Here is a 25,799-nt window from a genome sequence, read left to right on the forward strand (position 1 = left end):
AATTTAGCTAATATAGTGCTATAATCTTTTTTTTATAGTTGTAATTTTTTTCCAATCTGAACTTCAGATGAGAAAAAATTACAACTATTAGACAAAGAAGATTATAGCACTATATTAGCTAAATTGCTCTATATTCGTTTTTTTTCGAATATTCGCTATATTGCTATAACTTTGTTTTTTCAAATTTTTGTAATATTCTAAAACAAGAATATATAGCAATATAGCGAATATTCGAAAAAACGAATATAGAGCAATTTAGCTAATATAGTGCTATAATCTACTTTGTCTAAAAGTTGAAAAATCCAGTTGTTTGTCTCCTTTTCCATACCTTTTACATTACATTAGGCCAACTATCCTTTATTTGTTAAGCATACAGTCCTCTCTAGAGCATAGTCCTGCACAGGTATTTGTTCCCTATAGCAAAGGGGATGGATCAACTAGGGCTGGACCAACTCTTTCCAATGACCTCATAGCAGTCACATAGTCTGCCACTATGGCATGTACACCCTTGTCCTCATCCTTCTTCTCTTTGGACTGTATGAACCTGTACAGGTTTTCATTTTCCATAGGCACCAAGCTGTTAATAAGTGAGAGAGAGTCCTGTGAGAAGGTCACTCCCCCCGGTTTAATCATTTATCAGGCCTATACCCATGCACATTTGATTATTGAGAAATCCACTCGCACGTATCTTATATATAGATCCACTTTTGTTCTAAAGCTCATACAGATTGTCATACTGTATGTACATTGTCCAATTGGTTTCAGATACTCATGTAAATCAGGCAAATGTTCTCAAAGATGTAAAGTGCACAGTACTTGAATATAATGGTTATTTTTCTGTAACAATATATATTTTTATTAATGCACAGCAGACTCTGAAGGACCTCAGCATACTGTAGTGGAAAACAGGGACTCCAGCGCTCAACTAGTTAAAGATGATCCAAGCTTTATTAGTTAGAAAATCATAATGCTTTTCAGGACTCAGTCCCTTCTTCAGATGTAAATATAACACATTTTACAGCACACTCCTATTTGTATACCTAAAAGATCAAACAATGACAACCCCTAATGGAGAAGGAGGCTCAGAAATGTTCATAAGAAGTAATACTACAAATCTCTAGTCTAGGCTACTAAAATCATACTTTATTAGGTAGAGCATTGGTATATCAAAGCCAAAAATTAATGAATTTCACCTGAAAATGTAACAGACAAATTTGTGCAATTTTTTAACCTGTCTACTAGGAATAGCAGTGGTCTATCACACCCAAAAATTGGTGAATTTCACCCAAAAATGTAACAGACAAATTAGTGTTTTTTTTTCCACCTGTCTACTAGGTACAGCAGTGGTATATCACATCGAAAAATGGGTGAATTTAACCCAAAAATGTAACAGACAAATTAGTGAATTTTTTTTAACCTGTCTACTAGGTGGAGCAGTGGTATATCACACCCAAAAATGGGTGAATTTCACCTGAAAATGTAACAGACAAATTAGTGATTTTTTTTAACCTGTTTACTAGGTAGAGCATTGGTATATCAAAGCCCAAAAAAGTGAATTTCACCTGAAAATGTAACAGACAAATTAGTGAATTTTTTTAACCTGTCTACTAGGTAGAGCAGTGGTATATCATAGCCAAAAATTTGTGAATTTCACCCGAAAACATCCACAACACCCTGCTCACTAAACAGTGACCTCTACACCACCCCACCCCTTAACACTGACCTCCATAACGGACTATCCCCTTAACTGTGACCTCCACCGTTCCTGGCCCCCTTAACAGAGACCCCCACAGCACCTGCCCCTTTAACAGTGATCTTCACAGCATCCCGCCCCCTTAAAAGTGACCTCCACAGCGGCCCGCCCCTTTAACAATGACCTCCACAGCAGCCGTCCCTTTATTAGTGACCTCCACCGTACCCCGTCTCCTTAACAATGATTTCTGCAACACCCCGTTCCCTTAACAGTGGCCTCTACAGCAATCTGCCTCTTAACACTGGCCTCCATAGTGGAGCGTCCCCTTAACTGTGACCTCCACAGCAGCTTGCCTCTAGGGTGGCCATAGGTCTGGTTTTAGGGCAGACAGTCCGGCTTTCAGACTCCCTGTCCTCTGTACGACGCAGGGCCTGGAAGGATAAAGGAATGTCCTTTTAAACAGCTCACTCTCAGACAGCAGCACTGTGCTGTCTGAGCGTGAGCTGTAGGGAGAAAGTCACCCTCCCTCCCACCTCTGCAGCTGACAGAAATAGATTTTTACTTTCATTTTTTCAATCCCCGTCAGCTGCGGAGTGGGGGCGTGGCCTAACCAGATCGGGCATGGCTTACCAGGACCTGGGGGTGGGTTTTTAAGTCCGTATTTTGAGGGTGGCCTGAATGGCCACCCAACCTGCCACCTCCACAGCACTCCGCTGCCTTAACAGTGTCATCCACAGTGCCCTAACCTTTTAAAGCTGACCTACAGCAGTGAACTGAAGAAAAATGGCTAGGTTGTTATGGAAACCTGATGTAAAACTGTATGTATGTGGAGACTAAGGACCTGCGAGCCTCTATTGGCTGATAAGGGTCATGTGACCAGGCTTCTATTGGCTAATTAATTTTTGGGGAATATGTCAGAAACGATACGGTCCAAAACCTTCACGGACACCTGATGTACCTGGGCGCCAAATTTCGTGATTGTAAATGCGACAGTGAGGATTCCTTTAGAGGACATACAAACACACACACACATACATATATTAAACTAGCTGAAGGACCCGGCTTCGCTCGGGTATATTTAATCAATTTCATTTAATGTTTGTGTGTGTCGTTAAAAGATATCAACACTATCCACTATAACAGTGACATCTACAGCACCCCACCCCCAAAACAGTGACCTCCACAGTCCCCCACCCCTTAACACTGACCCCCCCACAGTGCCCTGTCCCTTAAAATTGGACCTCCACAGCAGCTCAACCCCTTAACTTTGACCTTTACAGCAGCCTTCCCCTTTAACAGTGACTTTCACAGCATACCACCCCCTTGACAGTGACCTCCACAGGGGCCCGTCCCCTTAACAGTGGCCTTTACTGGATAAAGGGGCGTGTCCTTTATGAACAGCTCACTCTAAGAGAGCAGCACTGTACTGTCTAAGTGTGGGCTGCAGGGAGAAAGTCACCCTCCCTCCCACCTCTGCAGCTGACAGAAGTTGATTTTTACCTTCATTTTTTCAATCTCTGTCGGCTGAGGGGTGGGGGCGTGGCCTAAATGGATCAGAGGCGTGTCCTTTTGAACAGCCCACTATAAGATAGCAGCACTGTGCTGTCTGAGTGTAAGCTGCAGGGAGGAAGTCACCCTCCTACCCATGCAGCTGACAGAAGTTGATTTTTACCTTCATTTTTTTAATCCCCGTAGCCTCAGGAGTGGAAGGGGTTGTGGATTAACCAGATCTGGGCGTGGCTTAGCAGGACCCAGGGGCGGGGTTTTAAGTCTTTTGAGGATGGACACATTGTGACAGGGGCTGTATCTGGGCTCCTTCCTGCAAGAATGACGCCTCTCTGGGCTCATTTGCATACCAAATAACTAAACTGTATTTTCAGTGGATAAAAACATCTATTGCTAGAACAAAAGCACATCTCGAAATAAGGTACTAAGTGCTATTAGGCCATGGCTTTACTTCAATAGCGATTATCCTTGTGACAGATTTTCTTTAAAGCTCTCCTACAGCAGTGAAGAAAAATGGCTGGGTTGTTATGGAAACCTAGAGTAAAACTGTGCATGTTGAGGCTGGAGGACCTGCAAGCTTCTATTGGCTGATAAGGGTCATGTGACCAAGCTTCTATTGGCTAATGCATTTTTTGGGAATATCTCAGGAACAGTACGTCCTTGAGAGCTGAGACCTGGTCTAAAACCTTCCCGGACACCTGATGTACCTGTGTGCCAAATTTTGTGATTGTAAATGCAACGGTATGGATTCCTTTAGTGGACATACACACACACGCACACATACACACATACACACTCAGCTTTATATATTAGATTTGACGAATTAGACACTAAATGAATTTTAAGAAATTTGCTAATCTCTAGTGAAAACCAAAATAATCCTAAACCTGGTGGAGTGGACATACAATTCAAGTATGTCTAATAGGTGATCTATTCTGTATTGAAACCATTTTCCTTGGTACAATATGCATTGTTAGTAAAACACATGACAGCATTTGCATGAAACAGAAGAACTATTTAATGAAAATGCAATATACAGTATTTAGCAGACATGAGAATCATGACTTTAACACACAATACACAGTCACTGCAGTAGATCACTACAACATATACCCATCTAGTTTTATATACCATAACAAGACTTGCGCAAAGATCAAGTATATGCCAACATATATGTGCACTGGATAAAGCATACATGCATATACTATTACAGTTAAATACTATTACAATTATTAATTTAACCATGTTAAAAGGTGATATACTAAAAACAATTATGCAGCCTCTATGGGTGGGTATCTTGGAATTCTCAGTAAAGAGTGAGGCACAACATGCACCAAACAGATGGTCATACTGATGTTGCACAAATATACAGCACTTGCTGTGTAATGCATATCAATCTGTGTTGCCTAATACGAAAAAATGGACTACAAATGTAGTCCAATGACACCAAGCAGCGCTGGATTATACGAACGGCAAAAGAGAGCAACTACCTAGGAATCTCCATCTCCAATTCAGACTGTGAGGTTCCTGTTGGCATTGGAGGGATCTTCCAATAATTTTCTAACCTGAATGGTTGCCTTATTTAGCTATACAACATATATGTAACAACCATTGGGGAGGTGGCCTTCATCAGAAATTTTGTCCAGTGGGCTCTGCAACGCGATACAGTCCTGATGCAACATTATTATCTAACAAGAGTAATTACAGCCTAAAGCTCTTGAGCTGAATATACATTTACTACCACCCTCCCCTCAAAATATCTACTTTGAAGAGTGTGAAGCTCCGTGTACAGTATCTCGTTCATGTCCTATGTCCATTTGAAAGTCAATTCAGTAAGATTGTATAGAGTAGAATGAGAATGAGAGAGTGAATAGTTTAATCTTCTGTGGCTACTCTTCAAAGCTTGTGAATTACCATTTGCTAGACACACAGCTTATAACTTTGTGAGTCTTCTTTGAGTGGTGAGATCCTGAAAAGAAGATTATAATAATGACCTTTAGTCTATACAAAGTCAACCTAAAATATCATATGATGTGGTTAGGTTTTATTCACAGGTCAGTGTTTTGGTCAGTGATTTCCATCAGTGGTTGTGAGCCAAAACAAGGAGTGAAGGCTACACAGAGATAATGTATAAGGGAAACATATTCACCTGTTCTGTGTTTAGACCCACATCTGGTTTTGGCTCACAATTTACACAGTCAGTGACCACACACCAACTATCTGAATAAGGATTTACAGAATGAGGAGCATAACAAACTGAAGGTGTATAGAAACAAGGCCCATTAGAAAAATTCTTCTTCCCAAAAGAACTTGCACTAAAAAGGGTAGGCCAAATATTGACGATGTAGAGAAGAATCTGTAAATCATTAATGTTGGCAAAATATAATGATATAGTAGGATGTCGATGGTGGACAAATTGTGAAAGATAGTTTGTACAGTTTAAAAGTAATGATGAGCCTAGAAATATAGAGAACAGCATTCTTGAAGATAAGAAACATTCCCTTTAGTACCTTGCATGGCAAGAAACTTGGAGAGAGGACACCAATAGGCCATAAGTCAAACAGAAATACAGCTGCCATAAGCTTCTTAAAGAGAGGGGCCCAACCCTAATCAGTCCCATCTCATAGTGGTTGTCACCAAAAATAGTTAAGGAAAAAACAAGGGGATGGTAAATTGACCAAAGTGCAGGGATGTAGCTACTGTGGATGAAGAGGTAGCAATCACAGAGCCTGGCTGTCTGTGGGGGGGGTTAGGGTACTTTTACACTAGCATTTTTGCTGGATCCGGCAGAGTCCAGCAAAAACACTTCCATTACAGATAATACGAACGGGGACAAAACTGAAGCTTCTTTGGGGGGTATTGATCCCCTATGATGGAACTCAATGCCAGAAACTTTAAACGCTAGTGTAAAAGTACCCTTAAAAAGACACCAGTATTATGAATGGCCATTAGTAGGTGTTACAGATTTTGATTTTTGATACAAACTATGCCTCTTCCCAAGGGTCATGAAGAGTGCATGGTGGTAGAAAAAAGCTCTAGGACCTTCTGTCTACAGTGGGAAAAAAACAGCACCATATTGGAGAGTTTGTTTCGATGCTATTAGACTCTATCTTTCCTATGAATAATTCTTTTAGGAGGATGTTACCTTAGGAAACAGAATAGTGCAATGAAAAGACAGGTTACATACCATGTTTGGCCACCAACACATGTTGATCTGATACACTGAAAAAGTATTAAGTAACATTAATGTTAATCTTACCCAGGAAATGTTGCATTAAATAATAAATTCTCATAGTTTCAAATACATTCAAAGATGTATGGTTTAGCTAAACTGACATCTAGATACTCACTTGATATCATGACCTTCCAGCAGACGTTTGTAGGTGGCGATTTCCATCTCTAGGTGGGTCTTTTGGTCCATGAGGATTTTGTACTCATTGTTTTGATGTTCTAGATCAGATCGGATCTGAGTCAGCTGGCATTCTATATTGTTAATGAGACTTTGTAGCTCAGCAAGCTGAGATCTGAATGTAGCTTCTGTCTCTGCTAATGTGCCCTCCAGAGCAGATTTCTGCATAAATATGAAGAAATCATTAGCTAAAAAACTATCACAAAGTACATTTCAATTCAGCTTGTTAAGGGGGCATAGCCATATCAGATGAAAAGGTTATGTAGCAGTCCCACCTCTGTCTTGACTCCCATGACAGTATTAGAAATGTTACATAGTACTGTAGGCAGGAGCGGACTGGGAACTTAAATTGGCCCTGGAAAAAATGAAACTGGTCCCATGTGTAGGCGAGTCCAAATTGACAGGGCCGATATAAGCAGGCAGAGCCAGCAGTACTGTAATACAGAGCAAAATACTGCCCCAGCAGAACCAAATACCACAGTACCTCAGCATTTACCTCTATCACTGTCCTGAGGAAGGTAATACAGTTGAATGCAGGGGGGCACTTTATTCTGCCAGCTAGGTGTATAAGTACCAGATGCTCCTAGCATTAATTAATGCTGAGAGCATCAGATCACTGTAACCAACTAGAAGCTGTGAGAAGGGCTTGGGCAGTGGGCATCGGCTCACTGGGAAATTTCCCCGTAGGATGTATGGCCAGTCCACCCCTGACTGTAGGTGGTGTGCTCTGTTATAGATTTTGCATTGGTGACCCAGACCTTACAGTTAAGAGTCTCAAGGACCTCAACCTTCTACAGTATAATTAACTAAACATGAGATTTACCATGTTCATCTGGCTTTGTAGTTCAATTTCCAAGGTTTGAATTTTGCGTTTACGGTCAGTGACTTCAGTCTGGACAGACTGCAGCTGCTCAGAGTCAGATGTAACCTCTCGATTCAGATCTTCTGTCTAGAAAAGAATAGCTTGTGATCTTAATCATGTTACAACTCTGTGTTAAAAAAATGGCCAAGCTCACATGATGTTTGTCAAATGGTTATTTTGATTAATGTATCATAGTTGCTTTCTTTAACCCCTTTAACCACCGTGATGTACTGGATGTATGGAGCAGGCTTCTGCAGTGTGCCCGCTCCATACATGGTGGGTGCCAGCTTTATCATACAACCAACACCCAGCCGCACTGAAGAGGAGACACGATTTCGCTGTCCCTCTCATTTAACCCCCCAGGTGCCACGATCAACGCTGATTGCGGCACCTGTCAGTGGCGACAATTGGTTGCCATCTCAGCCTGGACACTGCTGAAGCGCGCCAGGCCTGACATGGCAATTTCCATGCTGAGCGATCCATGAAGCAGTATAAATTTTCTATTCATCCTAATAGATGTTTATTAGGGGGAATAGGAGACGGGATCAAAATATTCCATGTACCAGCCCCCTAAGGGTTCTAATAGTTAATAAAAAAGTGAAACAAGTAAAAAAAACAATTTTGGTATCGCTGGAGTCATACTGAGCCGCAGAATAAGGACGTCATATAATTTTTAGTGCTCAGTGAACGCCATGATGTCCAAACCCTAAGACTTTGATGGATCCAATAAAAGACATGTTACATTAAATGATTTCATTAAAAAATGAATCTTGTCCCGGAAAAAATAAGACCATATATTGCTATTTGAATGGAAAAATGAAAAAAAAACTTATGGCTATTCGAGTGTGGGGAGGAAAAAACTAAAATGCAAAATAAAAAATGTGCCCGGTACTTAAGGTGTTAAAAGGTACGATACACATCAAAACAGATTTTCAGTTTAGGCACTTCATGTCTCCATACATTGAATCATAGCGAGGCCCACAGGGTTCTGTGGTGATCTAAGTGAATTAAAAAAAACATACCCTTTGCCGGAACATTGCCTCTACTTCTCTTAGATTCCTTTCCATTAAATTCTCATATTGCTGCCGTATCTCAGACAAGGTTCTGTTCAGATCTACAGATGGAGCTGCATCAACTTCAACATTGATTCTGGCACCCAGCTGAGCTTGTAAACCATTCACTTCCTATGAAAAAAAGCTATGAGCTTTGAGGTACGATTCTAGCAATAAAGTTACCAATGCTGTAATATTAGACAATGAACTAATTAGACAACCAGAATTCTATGCTGTGAAGACCTGTGCTTCAGGTTCAACATATCATTGCTGTTTCCTAAAGTTTGATGGTACATTCCGAGTGTTGATGCCTATAATGGGTCAATTTACACCAATGCCTTTCATTTACAATAACTGTAAACTAGGAACCAAGGGTAATTTACAAAAATATATTGTGTAGCAACTGGCTATTGACCAAAGTATAGAGCTTCCTTTTGTAGAATCCCACAGTTCTGCTAGGCTGCACCATTAAACTTTTCAGATGATATCCTTTTACTGACTGGTGACTTTGAATGGTAAAAGATGATTTTACATGTATTTTACCTCATCATGGTTTTTTTTCATCTCCTGAACTTCTTCTTGGAGGTTTTGAACCTGACTCTCCAGGCTGCATATATCTCGGTTCAAGTCTTCTAGCAGTATTTTTAAGCCATTCACATCAGCCTCAACAGAGTTACCTAACTGGCGTTCCATTTCAAACCTTAAGACAAGAGAATTAAAATACAGTTTATTTTCCATTTTGTGATCTTCTAATTCCTACACAGTTTCATTTGTGCAGCTTACTTGTTTCTGAAATCATCTGCTGCTAGCTGAGCATTGTCTATTTGTAGTCCAATGCGGGCATTTTCTACACTTATTGAAGAAATCTAGAGAACATTAGAAAAAGGTTACCAACTGAAAAACACATTTAGTAATTTGTTACCCACTGACCTTATGGTACACATTTATCCTTTTACCTGTCTTTGTAGGTCTTGGATAGCCCTGAAGTAGCTGCTGAAGTCAGGTAAAGTGCTGGGTTGATTCCTCTCATACCAGTCACGGATATTCCCCTCCAGGTGGCCATTTTGCTGCTCTAGAGAGCGAACTTTTTTCAAATAGGTTTCCAGGCGATTATTCAGATGCTGCATGGTCTCTTTCTCATTGACACTAAGTAGGTCATAACTGTGGAATTTCCCATGACTATGGTGGTTATGGGAACCATGTTTGGAGATAGAGATTCCCTTGCCTCCTGATCCTCCATGGACACTTGGAGCTCTGTAATGGCTTACATGATGGCTTTTGTGAGAGCTTCCATGATGTGAGATATGAGACCCTTCACCACAATGGACTTTGTGAGAATATCCATGGTGAGAAATGTTGGGTACGGCATGATGAGAGGCATTGAAATCTACATGATGGATCTTGTGGGATTTTCCTTGATGTACACCATAGACATGGCTTGAAATCCTAGGTGAATGGCTGCTAACATGACACTTTCCATGATGTGCAGATGAATATACACTCTGACTCATGATTGTGGAATATTAGGAGTTATTCAGATCTAAATTATATCAGTCTTACTGAACCCTATTTTCTAGATCTGTTATTTTCTGGATCTGTCTTCGTCTCTTATATAAGGAAGACTGGGAGTGTTGCATAAAACTAATTTTATTACAGGAATACACAACTGACTGTCCATTCATGTGTTTTATATGCTTTAGTGAAGGACTTAACATTAAACATTTTGTGAGCTATAGGAAAAGCATCAGGCGTTCTTACAATGAATCTAAAGTTTACATGAAAGTTTATAGTTTTCATGAAAGGACCAAACATCCTCCACCCTAATAATAGCACTTATGAACTGTGTTGTAGCTCAGTTTGTGCTTGAATGTTTATTTATGTTTCTACAGCAACATTGAGATCAAAATCTGAGAAAGATATTAAAAAATATAAAGCAACTAGCAATAAAGCCTCTGTCACAGTAATTGCTGATGAATGATTATACCAGAACGGCATCACTCGCAATTTAACTGCGGCATTACACAGAGAGACAGCAGGAGAGGTCTGGACAGTACATGCAAACCCCTGATAATATAGTGAATTAAAGAGGTATTGGTCTACCTTCACTGAAGGGGATTAATGTACTGCATTGTAGGAGGATTCCATGTTTAAACCTATTTTATATTTTATTCACATTTTGGAAGAATTACTATATTGCAATACAGCGGGACTAGTCATCCACGTGATTATTTGGAGGAATCCTAAATAGACATCTGTTTTTTATTCTGCTGCGTTCTTTATTCTGCAAATTACCATCCTTATCATTATAATCATATTATTGTATTTTTATTTTCATTTTTTGGTTTATCTTCATCTGTGCTATATTGTATACTAGTATCAATTATTGCAATCCAATTATCCTCTGCGATTATCACTGGGGTGATGCTCCAGGTGGAGATAGTGCTCATTATAGCAATAAGATCCTACCCCATATCAATGGGGGAGCACTGATATCCGCGTGGACCATCTACACAAGGATCCACAGAAGGATTTCCCTGAAATAGGGTATTAGTACTATTGAGACCACAGTCTGGTGTTTTGTAAAGACCGCTTAGCCTTTATTATATGTATTTTTTTTTTTACTCTAACAAATAGGGTTTTTTATTCTAATAAATGTGTCTAATCTCCATTTGACCTCCTGATAATTGAGTGTCCTCCAATTTTCATTTTCATTTGTTCTTACGTTTTATGGGCTCGGGGTGTTGCCCATAGAGTGAGCACCATCTCACGGTAGTACATGCAGGTGAGCCACTGACACTTATTGTTTGCGCTATATGATACATCAGTAATTCCAGCAAACCTTGCTTGTGATTGGGGTGCAAGTTCTGTGTAATACATTTACGGGGTATATTAATAGAAAAAATAAAGACGTCCTATTAGCTGTTCTGCGTTGATTTTACATTGTTTTACTTTTTTTAGGGGGGTGTATTAATAGGAAGAAAAAAAAAAGGAAAAAATATATGTCATGATCAGAGATGAGCGAATCGAAGCTGACAAAGTCGAATCCATTCCGAATTTGATTCTGAACGAATGCGAATTTCCTCATGCTTTGTGGTAACAAATCACATTATTTCCTACAATGGCGGGCGGCTAAAATTGTGTCTAAAATGGCGGTTACACGTGTGAGGACATGGGTCAAGAAACTCTGGGAAGGCGGGATGACCCATAATGCCATGCATGCAACCAATCAGCAGCCAATCAGCAGCCAGCCAGCCCGGTGATGTCACAGCCCTATAAATACGGCGGCCATCTTAGATGCTGCCATTCACCATCATACATTGGTCTGGGACAGACGTGTATGCAGGCGCTAGGGAGAGAGAAAGAAAAACTAACTGTTAAAAAAAAAAGGAAAGAAGCAATTTTACTAGTGCAGGGAAAGGATAGTGAGAGGAATCATTTCACAAGCAGGGAGAGACGTGTGCAGATGATAAGGAGAGTTATAGGAAAATCGTCATTGTGAAAACAATCGATTTACAAGTGCAGGGAAACATTACTTGGGGATCCAGATAGTCTCATAATACAGCTCAGTCATTCCAGCAATTAGTTATTGGGGTGCAAGTGCTATGTTGAAAAGCCTTTAGTGTCTTTTATCTGTGGAATAAGATAAATATATACGCAGGTCACTTTTGCTGTTAACTGCGCTGATATCATTTAGTGGCCTATTTCAATACAATACAAGAAATATTTACGCAGGTCACTTTTATTTCTGGTGAAAGTTTATAGGGCGGTATTTCAGTAATACACAAAACATTTAAACGCATTGCACGGTTGCATTCATTTCTGGTGAAAGAGTATAGGGGCTTATTTCATAAAAAAAAAAAAAAATTATACACACTGCTGGTGAAAGCGTATACTGGCCTATATCAGTCCAACACGAAAAATACATTTCCAGGTCACTTCTGCAGTTATTTCTGTTGAAAGTGTATAAGGATGTATTTCTGTAATACAAACCAGATTCCCAAAAAGTTGGGACACTAAACAAATTGTGAATAAAAACGGAATGCAATGATGTGGAGATGGCAAATGTCAATATTTTATTTGTAATAGAACGTAGATGACAGATCAAACGTTTAATCTGAGTAAATGTATCATTTTAAAGGAAAAATACATTGATTCAAATTTTCACGGTGTCAACAAATCCCAAAAAAGTTGGGACAAGTAGCAATAAGAGGCTGGAAAAAGTAAATTTGAGCATAACGAAGAGCTGGAAGACCAATTAACACTAATTAGGTCAATTGGCAACATGATAGGGTATAAAAAGAGCTTCTCAGAGTGGCAGTGTCTCTCAGAAGCCAAGATGGGTAGAGGATCACCAATTCCCACAATGTTGCGCAGAAAGATAGTGGAGCAATATCAGAAAGGTGTTACCCAGCGAAAAATTGCAAAGACTTTGCATCTATCATCATCAACTGTGCATAACATCATCCGAAGATTCAGAGAATCTGGAACAATCTCTGTGCGTAAGGGTCAAGGCCGTAAAACCATACTGGATGCCCGTGATCTCCGGGCCCTTAAACGACACTGCACCACACACAGGAATGTCACTGTAAAGGAAATCACAGAATGGGCTCAGGAATACTTCCAGAAACCATTGTCAGTGAACACAATCCATGTGCCATCCGCCGTTGCCAGCTGAAACTCTACACTGCAAAGAAGAAGCCATTTCTAAGCAAGATCCACAAGCTCAGGCGTTTTCACTGGGCCAGGGATCATTTAAAATGGAGTGTGGCAAAATGGAAGACTGTTCTGTGGTCAGACGAGTCACGATTCGAAGTTCTTTTTGGAAATCTGGGACGCCATGTCATCCGGACCAAAGAGGACAAGGACAACCCAAGTTGTTATCAACGCTCAGTTCAGAAGCCTGCATCTCTGATTGTATGGGGTTGCATGAGTGCGTGTGGCATGGGCAGCTTGCATGTCTGGAAAGGCACTATCAATGCAGAAAAATATATTCAGATTCTAGAACAACATATGCTCCCATCCGGACGTCATCTCTTTCAGGGAAGACCCTGCATTTTTCAACAAGAAAGGAGATGTGAGGAGGGGATGGAGGCTGGCAACACTCGCGGCGGTGCCCGATGCAGTCACTGTACTGTAATACATCGGGCCCCGCACACAGCAGTTTTCATAAGTAAAGTCACGGTACAGTAATCCTCTTCAAGCAGTGTTTGTACTTTAAACTCAGGCAATCCTCTGTACAACTTACTATGAAAGCGGCAGGCAGGGCGGCAGCGTAACCTCGCGATCACTCATTCAAGCTCCTCCCATTACATTCATGAAGGCAGAGCAGGAGCGGGAATGAGTGATCGCGAGTTTAGGCTGCCACCCTCATAGTAAGTTGTACAGAGGATTGCTTGAGTTTAAAGTACAAACACTGCTTGAAGAGGATTACTGTACCATGACTTTACTCAGGGCCGCCATCAGGGGGTACAGGTGATACCCCAGTAAGGGGCCCGGCCAGTTCTGACTTCACTGACTTGATAATCTGTGTCGCTACATAGTCTGCCCCGGCCCCCCCCCCCCCCCCGCTGATTTCCATACCACTGGCGGCGCTGCATTTCCCTTTAAAACACTGGCGCTGCACAGAGGAGCGCGGCTGTGCACGTGATGTCAGATGCTGGCCTCTGCCTCACACCGCCTTAAGATTAGCGCGCCGCTTCCTGCCACTGCCAGACAGTCAATTCTGGTTTGCAGGCTTGCAGCCAGGCTCGGCGGCGGGAACTTCTGGTCTCTGGAACTGGAACTTTTTTGGAAGCCTGCCCTAGTGCCCCCTTAGCCAGCCCTGGAAGGAGTCAGTGCCGGCTCCATGCTCCAGCCTCCACTGTCTCCATCACATGTTGGACCGGTCGGACCCCACTGATTAATTAAGGTGACAGTCCATTAGGTTGTTTCCATGATGTTATCATTACATTAGACAACATAAGGATCAATATGAAAATAAATAATTTGGAGCCTTTCTCAGAATTGAGAAAGCTCGTTGGAAGAATGAGTGAAACGTTTTTTTAAGAAATCTACAGTACGTCCAGTTGCCTTGATTTATTCTTTACAGATATAGCCTTGGAAATAGCTCAGCTCAGTATGCCACCATTAACAGTAAAATGATGTTATCATTTTACTGTTAATGGTGGCATACTGAGCTGAGCTATTTCAAAGGCTCTAAATTATTTATTTTCATATTGATCCTTATGTTGTCTGGGCAGCTCTATGATGTGTGGTCTTTGCTCAGGAGTAAAATGCAAAGCTGTTTTCTGGATTATCCCACAGGGCCATGATCCTCTATCACCTATTGTTATTAACCCCTCCCTTGCCAGCCCACCCAGCCCCATTTAGCTGTGTGTTTTTTTAGGCCATGAAGGGGTTAATTAAGTGTTGGAGGGGGTGGGGGTGTTATTGTGCATATTGTGTTTGGGAGCCATTTAACAAGTTTGACCAGTTAGGTTTGAGAGTGGTTGAGTGTCATACACAGATCCCCCATAAAAGTGTCATCCACAGATCCCCCATAAAAGTGTCATCCACAGATCCCCCATAAAAGTTTCATCCACAGATCCCCCATAAAAGTGTCATCCGCAGATCCCCCATAAAAGTGTCATCCACAGATCCCCCATAAAAGTGTCATCCACAGATCCCCCATAAAAGTGTCATCCACAGATCCCCCATAAAAGTGTCATCCACAGATCCCCCATAAAAGTGTCACCCACAGATCTCCCATAAAAGTGTGTCATCCACAGATCCCCCATAACAGTGTGTCATCCAGAGATCCCCCATAACAGTGTGTCATCCACAGATCGCCCACAACAGTCTGTCATCCACAGATGCCCCCATAAAAGTGTCATCCACAGATCCCCCTCCATAACAGTGTCATCCACAGATCCCCCATAACAGTGTGCCATCCACAGATCCCCCATAACAGTGTGCCATCCACAGATCCCCCATAACAGTGTGCCATCCACAGATCCCCCATAACAGTGTGCCATCCACAGATCCACCCACAACAGTGTGTCATCCACAGATCCCCCCCATAACAGTGCGCCTGAGAGAGAAAGGAGGGGAAAAAATCGGCAAAAGCAAGCAGAGGACAGCACAGCAGACGACTGAATAGCTTCTTTTGTAAGTAAATTGCTTTATTATAAATGCAGTTTAATGTCTGTTTTTGTCTTTTATTATATTCTGGCTTTTGCTTAAAGGGACAGTAAAAATTTATTAATTTTTTTGTTATGTATGATGCTTTTTAAAAATAAATAAATGTAAATGTAGTGGTGCTATAATGTTGCATCCCTGCATACTGCAATACTCTCATATTTTGTTCTCTTATTTAAATAAACTTATTTCGTTTTTCTCAGTAGTATGATTAAGTGGTGAAGGTAGTGTAGTTAGTGTTAGTGTAGGATCCTGCTTAAAAGAGCCTACCTTGTCGTGGTAGCAGGCTTCATATTCTTTGGTCAAAAAAAATTCCTTACTGAAATCACTGATTATCACTTTTTACTGTCTTTGCAGTTGTTAAAAAATAATGAAATTGGAGGTGGGTCCTTGGGGGTGGAGGGGGGGGGGGTGGGAGGCGGAGTCAGGATGGATTCTAAAGGGACGGGGTAGGAGGGGGGACCCAGGCCTTGAGCTGTGTAAGGGGCCCCAAAATTTCTGATGGCAGCCCTGACTTTACTTATGAAAACTGGTGTGTGCGGGGCCCGATGTATTAAAGTACAGTGACTGCATCGGGCACCACCGCCAGTGTTGCCAGCCTCCATCCCCTCCTACCATGAAAACTGCTCCATTACACTATGCTGTAAGTGGGTGGACAATGGTGTAATGGGGGTCACTATTCACACAGGACAATATACTGTGACACATATGATACTGTGACCAGCATAAGATGATCTTATGCTGGTCACAGTATTATATGTGTCACAGTATATTGTCCCTATGTGAATAGTGACCACCATTACATAAGATGCTATGTGTGTCATTCACACATTCCCCACACTAGTGTATGATCCACAGACCACCCCCATAAGAGTGTCATCCACAGATCCCCCCATAAGTGTCCTCTACAGGTCCCCCATAACAGTGTATCCACCACAGATTCCCCCTATAACAGTGCCATCCACAAATCCCCCTTAAAACTGCCATCCACAGACTCCTCATAACAGTGCCATCCACAGACTCCTCATAACAGTGCGTCATCCACAGATCCTCCATAACAGTGTAATCCACAGACAACCATTAGTTCAAAACCCACCAAAAGCACACCTTTTGGTTCAAAATATATTTTTCTTATTTTACTCCTCAAATATCTAGGTGCGTCTTATCATCAGGTGCGTCTTATAAAGCGAAAAATACGGTATATACCCAGTGCACTGTTGCAGTTATTTCTGGTGAAAGCGTATAGTGGCCTTATTTCAGTAAAACAAGAAAAATATATACCCACTGCACTGTTGCAGTAATTTCTGGTGAAAGAGTATAAGGACGTATTTCAGTAATACAATAAAAATATATACCCACTGCACTGTTGCAATAAATACTGGTGAAAGCGTATAGTGACCTTATTTCAGTAATACAAGAAAAATATATACCCACTGCACTGTGGCAGTAATTTCTGCGTATAGGGCAGTATTTCCGTAAGGCTACTTTCACACTAGCGGCAGGACGAATCCGACAGGCTGTTCACCTTGTCTGATCCGTCCTGACGCTATTTGGCTGTGCCGCCGGACTGCCGCTCCATCCCCATTGACTATAATAGGGACAGGGGCGGAGCTCTGGCGCAGCACGGCAGTGCACGGCGAGAGGCCGCTGGACTAAAAGCACTGCATGTCCGACTTTTTAGTCCGGCAGCTTCTCACCGCGCACTGCCGTGCTGCGCCGGAGCTCCGCCCATCCCCATTATAGTCAATGGGGAAGGAGCGGCAGTCCAGCGGCATGGCGAAATAGCAGCAGGACTGATCCGACAGGGTGAACAGCCTGTAGGATCCGTCCTGCTGCTAGTGTGAAAGTACCCTAATACAATAAAAATATATACCTACTGCACTGTTGCAGTTATTTATGGTGAAAGCGTATAGTGACCTTATATCAGTAATACAAGAAAAATATATACCCACTACACTGTTGTAGTAATTTCTGGTGAAAGCATATAGTGGCCTATTTCAGTTCAACAAGAAATATATTTACTCAGGTCACTTCTGCAGTTATTTCATACACACAGTTGACATTTGGTGTTATTTGCGTTCAAACCATTTATTGCCAGTTCAGTACAATAAGAAAAAAATATACGCAGTTCACATTATGGTGCTATTTGCGCTAAAAGCGTTTATTGCCATATGTAAGAAACAAAAGCGAAAAATATACGAAGTTAACTTTATCTGTTATTTACGCTAAAATCATTTATTGGCCTTTTTCAGTCGAATACGAGAAATATATACGCAGGTCACGTTTGTTTTTATTTCCGCTATAATAATTTAGTGGCCTATTTCAGTCCAAAACAAGAAATATATAGGCAGTTCACGTTTACTTGTATTTGTGCTAAAAGTGGTTAATGGCAGCAACCAATTGGCAGGTACAAGCTTACAGTTTCATGTATCTGAGCTGGAATGGATTATTCCAGCTTAGGACCCCTCTGAGGAGAGTGGGCTAGTCCCTCTTCATGCAGCAAGGGAGGGAAAAACGAGTTAGAGCCAGATTAAGTTACCGCCCCTGCATAGGGAAGACAGGAGGGACCTAGTCTCGGCTGAGATTTGGCCATATACCCAGTCTGAGCACCTTCAGCTCTGCTGGATGAAGAAGCAGAAATTACAGATAACCTCCAGAGTTCCAGGAAGAAGGCATCCCCTGAGAATCCATCTGTGAGATAAGTCCAGAGACCTAGGAGAAGCCATTTCCTCCTCAGCTAGTCTGTCCCCACACAGCAGAAGGTACCAGACAAGTGCAGAAGCTAATCCTGCCATACTTACAGAGCTACCAAGCAGACGTTTATCCTGCGAGCTCCACATTTAAAGCAGAAGTACTCATTCTTGCCAATCATTGCCAAAACCTGCTGGGACCAAGAGACCAAAGCTGTATGCTGTTTGGATGCATGTTATTCCAAGTAAAGCAATGGTAGAACTTCACCTAAAGGTCTGGACATCATTTGTTCTGCAAAGTTACTCTATTACTCCTACTATCACTACACTCAAATTTATTGCAAGTGAGCCAGGAGCCAGAAGTTAGGCCGTACCCAGGTAGGAGACACCGTGACACAGCTAACATCAAGCTATAAAGACATTATAGGCCATTACCAATCTGGCATTCCTAATCTGGGACAATGTTATAACACCTTGGAAGGGCCCTGAGATAATACCCTGCACACACTGCAATTGGTGTCACGACAGATAGAGAATATTTTCCCCATGTACCTGGCCACTGCATTAAAAAGTGGCGTCAGCGAACAGGATTTACCTTTGTGCCTATATACAACGGGATTTACCTTTGTGCCTATAATACAGGCTGCAGTAATCACCAAACCCCCAGAAAAAGAGACTTTTATTGCATGCACTTACTGCTAAAGAGTGTGGGTGTGCATCAGTTGCAGGACAGTGGCGGAGCACTAATCAGCCATCTTAGATACATCCACCCAGCAGAGGGGAGGGAACCAAACAGCCCGCTCTCCACAGATAAATCATTCCTACAGCAGCAGGAACTAAAGTGCTGAATACAAGTTCCCAGAAGGACAGAGAAATTGCTGCATTTGACCATACAGGAAGTGAATCGGCTGCCATCTTGGAAAAGGAAAAACATAGCTTTTTCTGCCCTGGATTCTGGAAAAGAACACCATGTGATTGAGTACTGCTGTGCAAATAACCTTGCTAAAGACTGTTAGGGGTTATAATCTATCTGCCAGAGCACCATACTCTCCGAAATTGAGCAGTTGCAGCAACTCTTAAAGGAGCCACACACTAATTATGCTGCAGTCTCCCATAGCAACCTGCATCTAAATTGCATTGTAGCTAATACTTACCCCTCTAGTCTGGTACTGGGTATCAAGGGCCATATAAACTTGAACGGAAAGGAAGAAAGATCCAGCACCTTGTTTTTCTTGCTTGACGTTTATTCCACAAACCAAATGTACAGCGGTGATAGAAACCTCCAAAAATAAGCCCCAGTACGGTCTACATGTTTCGAACCAGATGGAGGTCATGATTAAGAACCATCTGGTTCGAAACATGTAGACCGTACTGGGGCTTATTTTTGGAGGTTTCTATCACCGCTGTACATTTGGTTTGTGGAATAAACGTCAAGCAAGAAAAACAAGGTGCTGGATCTTTCTTCCTTTCCGTTCAAGTTTATATGCTTGGGTCTCATCCCATCCGTGCACTCTTAAAACTGTTGATGCAGGTGAGCTGGACTTTTACTATTATCAAGGGCCATGTCTGACAACGAAGATAGCACCCACTTTGACCGCAGTGATCCACCAGCAGCAGCGGCAGCCACCTGCATCATGCCTCTTACTATGCCTTACTAAGCACGTTTAAAAGGAACCTGTCATGTGGATATTTGATTATAATCTAACTAATTATATACAATCATTAACTACTAAAAAGTACCTTAGATGTATTCACTTACTGGTGTGACAGATGGTTACCTCATAATATACACACAAAGATGCCGCATGCCGTATGCTAATGAGCTGAATCGAGTCCGGCGTGAGGTCATCGAGTCCAGCGTATATTTAATTCAGAGCTATAGCCACTCCCCTGCCCACCTGCTGCTGATTCCTATGGAAAAAAAACTGTCATTCAGCAGCAGGTGGGTGGGGAGAGTCAGGAGCTCATGAATATTCATGACTCATCATTATCAGCTGGAGCTTTTCAATACAAGATGTTGGCAGATTGACTGGGTCAATTAAAGAAAGTGACCCAGCATTTTGCTAAGCGAATCAGTCACTTATTTATGTTGCCCTTAGTTAGGACACCATAAAACTGGTGACAGGTTCCCTTTAAGCTATATCTAGTATTACAGGATCAGAAAATGGAAATCCTGATTGGCCAGTTACAGGGAGCTGCGCTCCGGGGGGTCAATTCCTGGCCTCTGCCAGAGCGGAAAACCACTGAGCAGATCCTAGACTGACTCAGTACCACCTTTTGAGACTAGGACCGCCTCTGAGGATAAAATGTGCTTTCTTTGGAAAGCGACAGCAGTCAAAGGAGACCTAGAGAGACTTCGCCCTGTCCCTGCAAGAAGCCCTGCGGACTGTTATCCAGATTGATCCCTGTGAAGCTGAGGGACAAGATCAAACCCTCAGGGAACAGTTTATTGAAGGTGTCCTTGACGAATCCCTCAAACGTCAGCTGAAGATGCTGTCAGCTCAGCACCCAGATACCCCTTTCTTGGACTTTAAGGAACTTGCTATTGGCATCCTAGGGGAAAGTCACCAAGCAGAAACTCCTGAAAATAAGAGGGCAGGGCCCACACTGCGGCCTGCTACTCACAGCCAAATAGCTGAGCATGGGGCTCAGGCACCCGTTCCAGATGCCGTAGCAGCTCTGACCGCTCAAGTCTCCCTCTTAGCTGAAAATATGGAAAGGATGAGGAAACCGTTAGAGCGACTGGAACATCAACCCAAGGTGGGGAAAGGAACTACGGCAAACAGAGACCGCCCTACACTCGGTCCACAAGAATATCGGCACCAGCCAGTCGGTAGGTTGTCAGACCCCAGTTATCAAAACATTAAGAAACAGCGAGGCCTGCATTGTCAGAGGTATGGACACACTGAAAAGGACTGCCGTCAGTTAAACTGGTATCCCCTGAGATCGAGGACCGCCCCTCGAGAGGAAGAATACTAGGTCCCAAAGATCCAGCCTTTATGCCTATGTATGTGGGCGCCCACCCCGTGGTTGAAGTTGACATCAACAGAGTGAAGTTTCCTGCTTTAATTGATATCGGATCTGCCAAGCAGCATTTGACACATGCCGAAACATAGCCCAGCTGATGCAACCTCCTGAATCCTGGCTCCGCATCATAGCTACCAATGGGAAACCAGTGCCTATAATAGGTTATTGGGATCCTATCTTTTAGATTAAAGATACGGAACTCCCATGCCAAGGGGTAGTTATGATTCAGGTCCCAGATGATGACAATTGCCCTGTGGTCCTGGGGATGAATGTACTTGGCAACTGTTACCTTGAAGTGCTGAAAGCATTCAAGAAAACCTTACTGACTACATCCTGTGCAACTCAATGGGTTATAAACCAGACTATTCAAGTGCTAGCTGCTTAACAAAAATTCAGCAATCAACGGGGCGAATTCTGCCGTGTCCGCATCAAGGATGCTCACCCTATCGAACTCCAGCCTGGCGCAGAGACTCTGATATGGTGCAAGGCTTGCATAGGTATACAAAGTCAAGATTAGTGTTGAGCGCAAATATTCGAATTGCAATTTTTTTTATCGAATATCGCAATTTCGAGATTTCGCGAATATTTAGAATATCGTTCTATATATTCGCGAAATCGAATATTCTTTTTTTTGTTTTTTATTGTTATATTTTTTTCTTTCCCACTTCCCTAAAGTTGTTCTTGCCTGTCCTTTGGATTCCTGGCTTACTGGCTGCTCCAGTCAGTGCCCGTTGCCGCTTTTGCCGACTTCCGTGCTCATGGAGCGTCCCCATCACCATGGTAACGTCTCCATATACTAGAATGTACTGTCGGATTTGAGAATTACGTTGAAATCGCAATTTGATTAATTCAAGTTATAATAATCGAATTGCGATTTCAACTTAACACTGCTATATTCCATATTCGTTAATTCTAGCCTATTAGGCTAGAATTAACCTATATGGAATATAGCATTAAGTTGAAATCGTGATGCGATTAATATAACTCGAAGTAATCGCATGGCGATTTCAACTTAGCACTGCTATATTCCATATTAGCTAAATTACAATCTATATGGGTATTTTCCGAAATTTCGGAACATTGCTCTAACTTCGTCTTTTAGAATATTAGTAATATTGCTCTAACTTCGTCTTTTAGAATATTCATAATATTGCTCTAACTTCGACTTTTAGAATATTACGAATATTTTAAAAGACGAAGTTAGAGCAATATTAAGAATATACGTAAAAAGTTGAAATCGCGATGCGATTAATATAACTCGAAATAATCGCATGGCGGTTTTAACTTAGCAGTGCTATATTCCATATTAGGCTAGAATTAACGAATATGGAATATAGCAGTGTCACATTGCTATATTCCACATTCGTTAATTCTAGCCTAATATGGAATATAGCAGTGCTAAGTTGAAACCGCCATGCGATTATTTCGAGTTATATTAATCGCATCGCGATTTCAACTTTTTACGTATATTCTTAATATTGCTCTAACTTCGTCTTTTAGAATATTCGTAATATTCTAAAAGACAAAGTTAGAGCAATATTACGAATATTCTAAAAGACGAAGTTAGAGCAATATTACGAAATTTCGTAAAATACACATAGATTGTATTTTTAGCTAATATACTGCTATAGTAATTTTTTTAATAGTGTACATATTTTACAAAACTTAAGTTCAGAAGAGGGAAAAAAAATAAGAGAAAAAAAAGGATTATAGCACTATATTAGCTAAATTACAATCTATATGTGTATTTTACGAAATTTCGTAATATTGCTCTAACTTCGTCTTTTAGAATATTCGTAATATTCTAAAAGACGAAGTTAGAGCAATATTACGAAATTTCGTAAAATACACATGTTAGCCTAGCCGTAGTCAATTAGCATAGGAACGTTGCCTTATACTATCAAAATAAAAAATCGCAATATGCGATTAATTAAATCGCATATTATTTGCGATAATTGGAATAATTGCGAATATTCGATTTCGACGAATATAACACGAATATTCACTCGAATATTCGCGAAATATCTCGAAATCGAATATGGCACCTCCCGCTCATCACTAGTCAAGATTATCAGGCCCTTGTGGAACCAATACATCTTCAGGATCACCCCCTTGTTCTAGCCGCTAGGAGCGTGGTCACCGTGTCCCAAGGAAAGGTACCCATACGCTTAGTCAATCTGGGTGACGAAGCTGTGAAATTAAAAAAACACTATCCAGTGGCCTGCCTATACCACATCCGTCAGCAGGATATCCTGAATTACCCTACTGCTGCGGCCCAACAATCACTCTAAACAGTGGAGGAAGCCAAGGACCCGCCGAAACAGCCTTGGTGGGTAGAACTGCACATTGGGGATACCACAACCTTTGCCGAGCAGATCAACAGTGTGCTGGACTTAGTCAAACAACACCATCAAGTCTTCAGCAAACATTCTATGGACTATGATCAGACTCGCTTAATACAGCACACCATTCCAACCGGAACTCATCCTTCAATCAAAGAGAGATACCGACTAGTCGCTCCTGCCATGTAAAAATAAAAGAGTTCCAATACGTATGACAAAAATTGTCGCAGCGATTTCCAAATGTGAAGTGGGTACAAATAACAGTTCAGACCATGCGTTTTTCCCTATCTAGAAGGTTACACCTCTTCAGTCTTGAGGCATCCAAGATATATGACACAGGCAAATTAATCAGTTCCCCATTGCCAACACTCTAAGGCACCTGTGGGATATCAGAAAGTATGCATATATTGAAGCACTGTAGGTTACCAGAAATTCCTTGTGTGGTTGTACTCACAAGCGCAGCTTGACATATAGGCACATAGTATAACTCCACGGCTCTCCTTTTATCCACGTGTCTTTACCACCACTAAAACAAGGATCATTCCAATAGTGTTTAACATGAGATAAAACAAAGCAGTAAAGGCTGTCTTTACAAATCTGCCTGACCCGGGTTTTGCTCCACGATTCGTCCTCCTGCCATGTACCAGCAGGTGAAGAAGATTGTGCAGGATATGAAGATAGCTAATGTCATCCAGGATAGTCACAGCCCCCTGGGCTGCCCCCTTAGTCCTGGTAAAGAAAAATGATGGAACCATCCGTTTTTGTGTGGACTACCATAAGATCAACAACATTATGCACAAGAATGCGTACCCCCTGCCACGAATTGAAGAATCCCTGGCAGCTCTGGGATCCACTGCTTAAAAAACATATTTTGCCACCCCAATGGGTCTGTTTGAGTTCAACTACATGCCATTTGGGTTGTGACACGCCCCTGGGACATTTTGGAGACTTATGGAAAGATGTCTTTGACATAAAAACTTTGAGACCGTGTTGCTATACCTGGATGATGTGATCATCTACTCTAAGACCTAAGAATGGCATTTACAGCACTTGGCGGAAGCGTTCCAGACTTTGTCCCAACATGGACTGAAAGTGAAACCTTCAAAGTGTCACTTACTGAAGCCCCAAGTGAAATATCTGGGACATGTTGTAAGTGCAGAAGGCCTGAGACCGGACCCCGACAAGATAGCTGCAGTACAGAGCTTCCTCGGATTTGCAGGTTACTATTGGAGATTTATCCCACACTTCGTTCAGATTAGGGAACCTATCCTGGAGCTTGTGAAAGGTCACGCTAAAGGCTGCCAGAATTCCAAAATACCGGTGGAGTGGAATGAAGAGAGAGAAGCTGCTTTCCGACTGTTGAAAGAAAAACTTACAGAACCTCCAGTCCTGACTAGCCTGACTACAGCCTACCATTTTGCCTCTATTCTGACGCAAGTAAGAAAGGTTTGGGAGCTGTAGTATCTCAGACACAAGCTGGAACTGAAAGAGTCATCGTCTATGCCAGCAGATCTTTACAAGAGCCAGAGCGGAATGAACATAACTACAGCTCGTTCAAACTGGAGTTTCTAGCCTTGGTCCTGGCTGTAACTGAGACTACCTAGCTGCTACACCTTTCACGGTCTACACCGACAATAATCCGCTAGCTCACTTGAACACTGTGTGTCTGGGAGCTCTAGAACAAAGATGGGCCTCTAGACTGGCGAACTTCAACTTCACCATTAAGTACCGGACTGGAAAATCTAACGACAATGCCGACGCTTTGTCTAGGCTACCTGCCCAGAAAGAACCAATTCCTACCGATGATCGTTGGGAAGATGTGGAAATGCCAATATTCTACTCCCGATTTGCCCGGCAGGAGGCCCTACACACTAGGCGCCAGACACTTGGAAGCACAACGGAAGAAAAAACGGACACGGATCACGGAACAACGGAACCGTTAAAAAATACTGTCGTGTGCATGAGGCCTCAGTTTAATCCCTGTTATGTCCCCTATCATGGGACGTGTATCGAATAGATTTTAGACAACAGCAAAGAGTTGT

At 41.9% G+C, this 25,799-nt stretch overlaps 1 protein-coding gene across 1 annotated transcript; it reads right to left on the reverse strand.

Annotated features, from left to right (window-relative positions):
• Window positions 1-414: 414 nt before the first annotated feature.
• Window positions 415-9,673, reverse strand: LOC122942025 (keratin, type I cytoskeletal 19-like). Its single transcript, XM_044299519.1, has 9 exons — window positions 9,479-9,673; window positions 9,306-9,388; window positions 9,066-9,222; window positions 8,493-8,654; window positions 7,432-7,557; window positions 6,550-6,770; window positions 6,387-6,421; window positions 5,114-5,168; window positions 415-577 (listed from the first exon to the last, which is right to left on the reverse strand). The coding sequence occupies exons 1-9, from the start codon at window positions 9,647-9,649 to the stop codon at window positions 415-417; spliced, it is 1,173 nt and encodes a 390-aa protein (XP_044155454.1). The 5' UTR covers window positions 9,650-9,673.
• Between the last annotated feature and the right edge of the window lie 16,126 nt (window positions 9,674-25,799).

Source organism: Bufo gargarizans, chromosome 6, assembly GCF_014858855.1.
Source record: "Bufo gargarizans isolate SCDJY-AF-19 chromosome 6, ASM1485885v1, whole genome shotgun sequence".
Classification (NCBI taxonomy): Eukaryota; Metazoa; Chordata; class Amphibia; order Anura; family Bufonidae; genus Bufo; species Bufo gargarizans.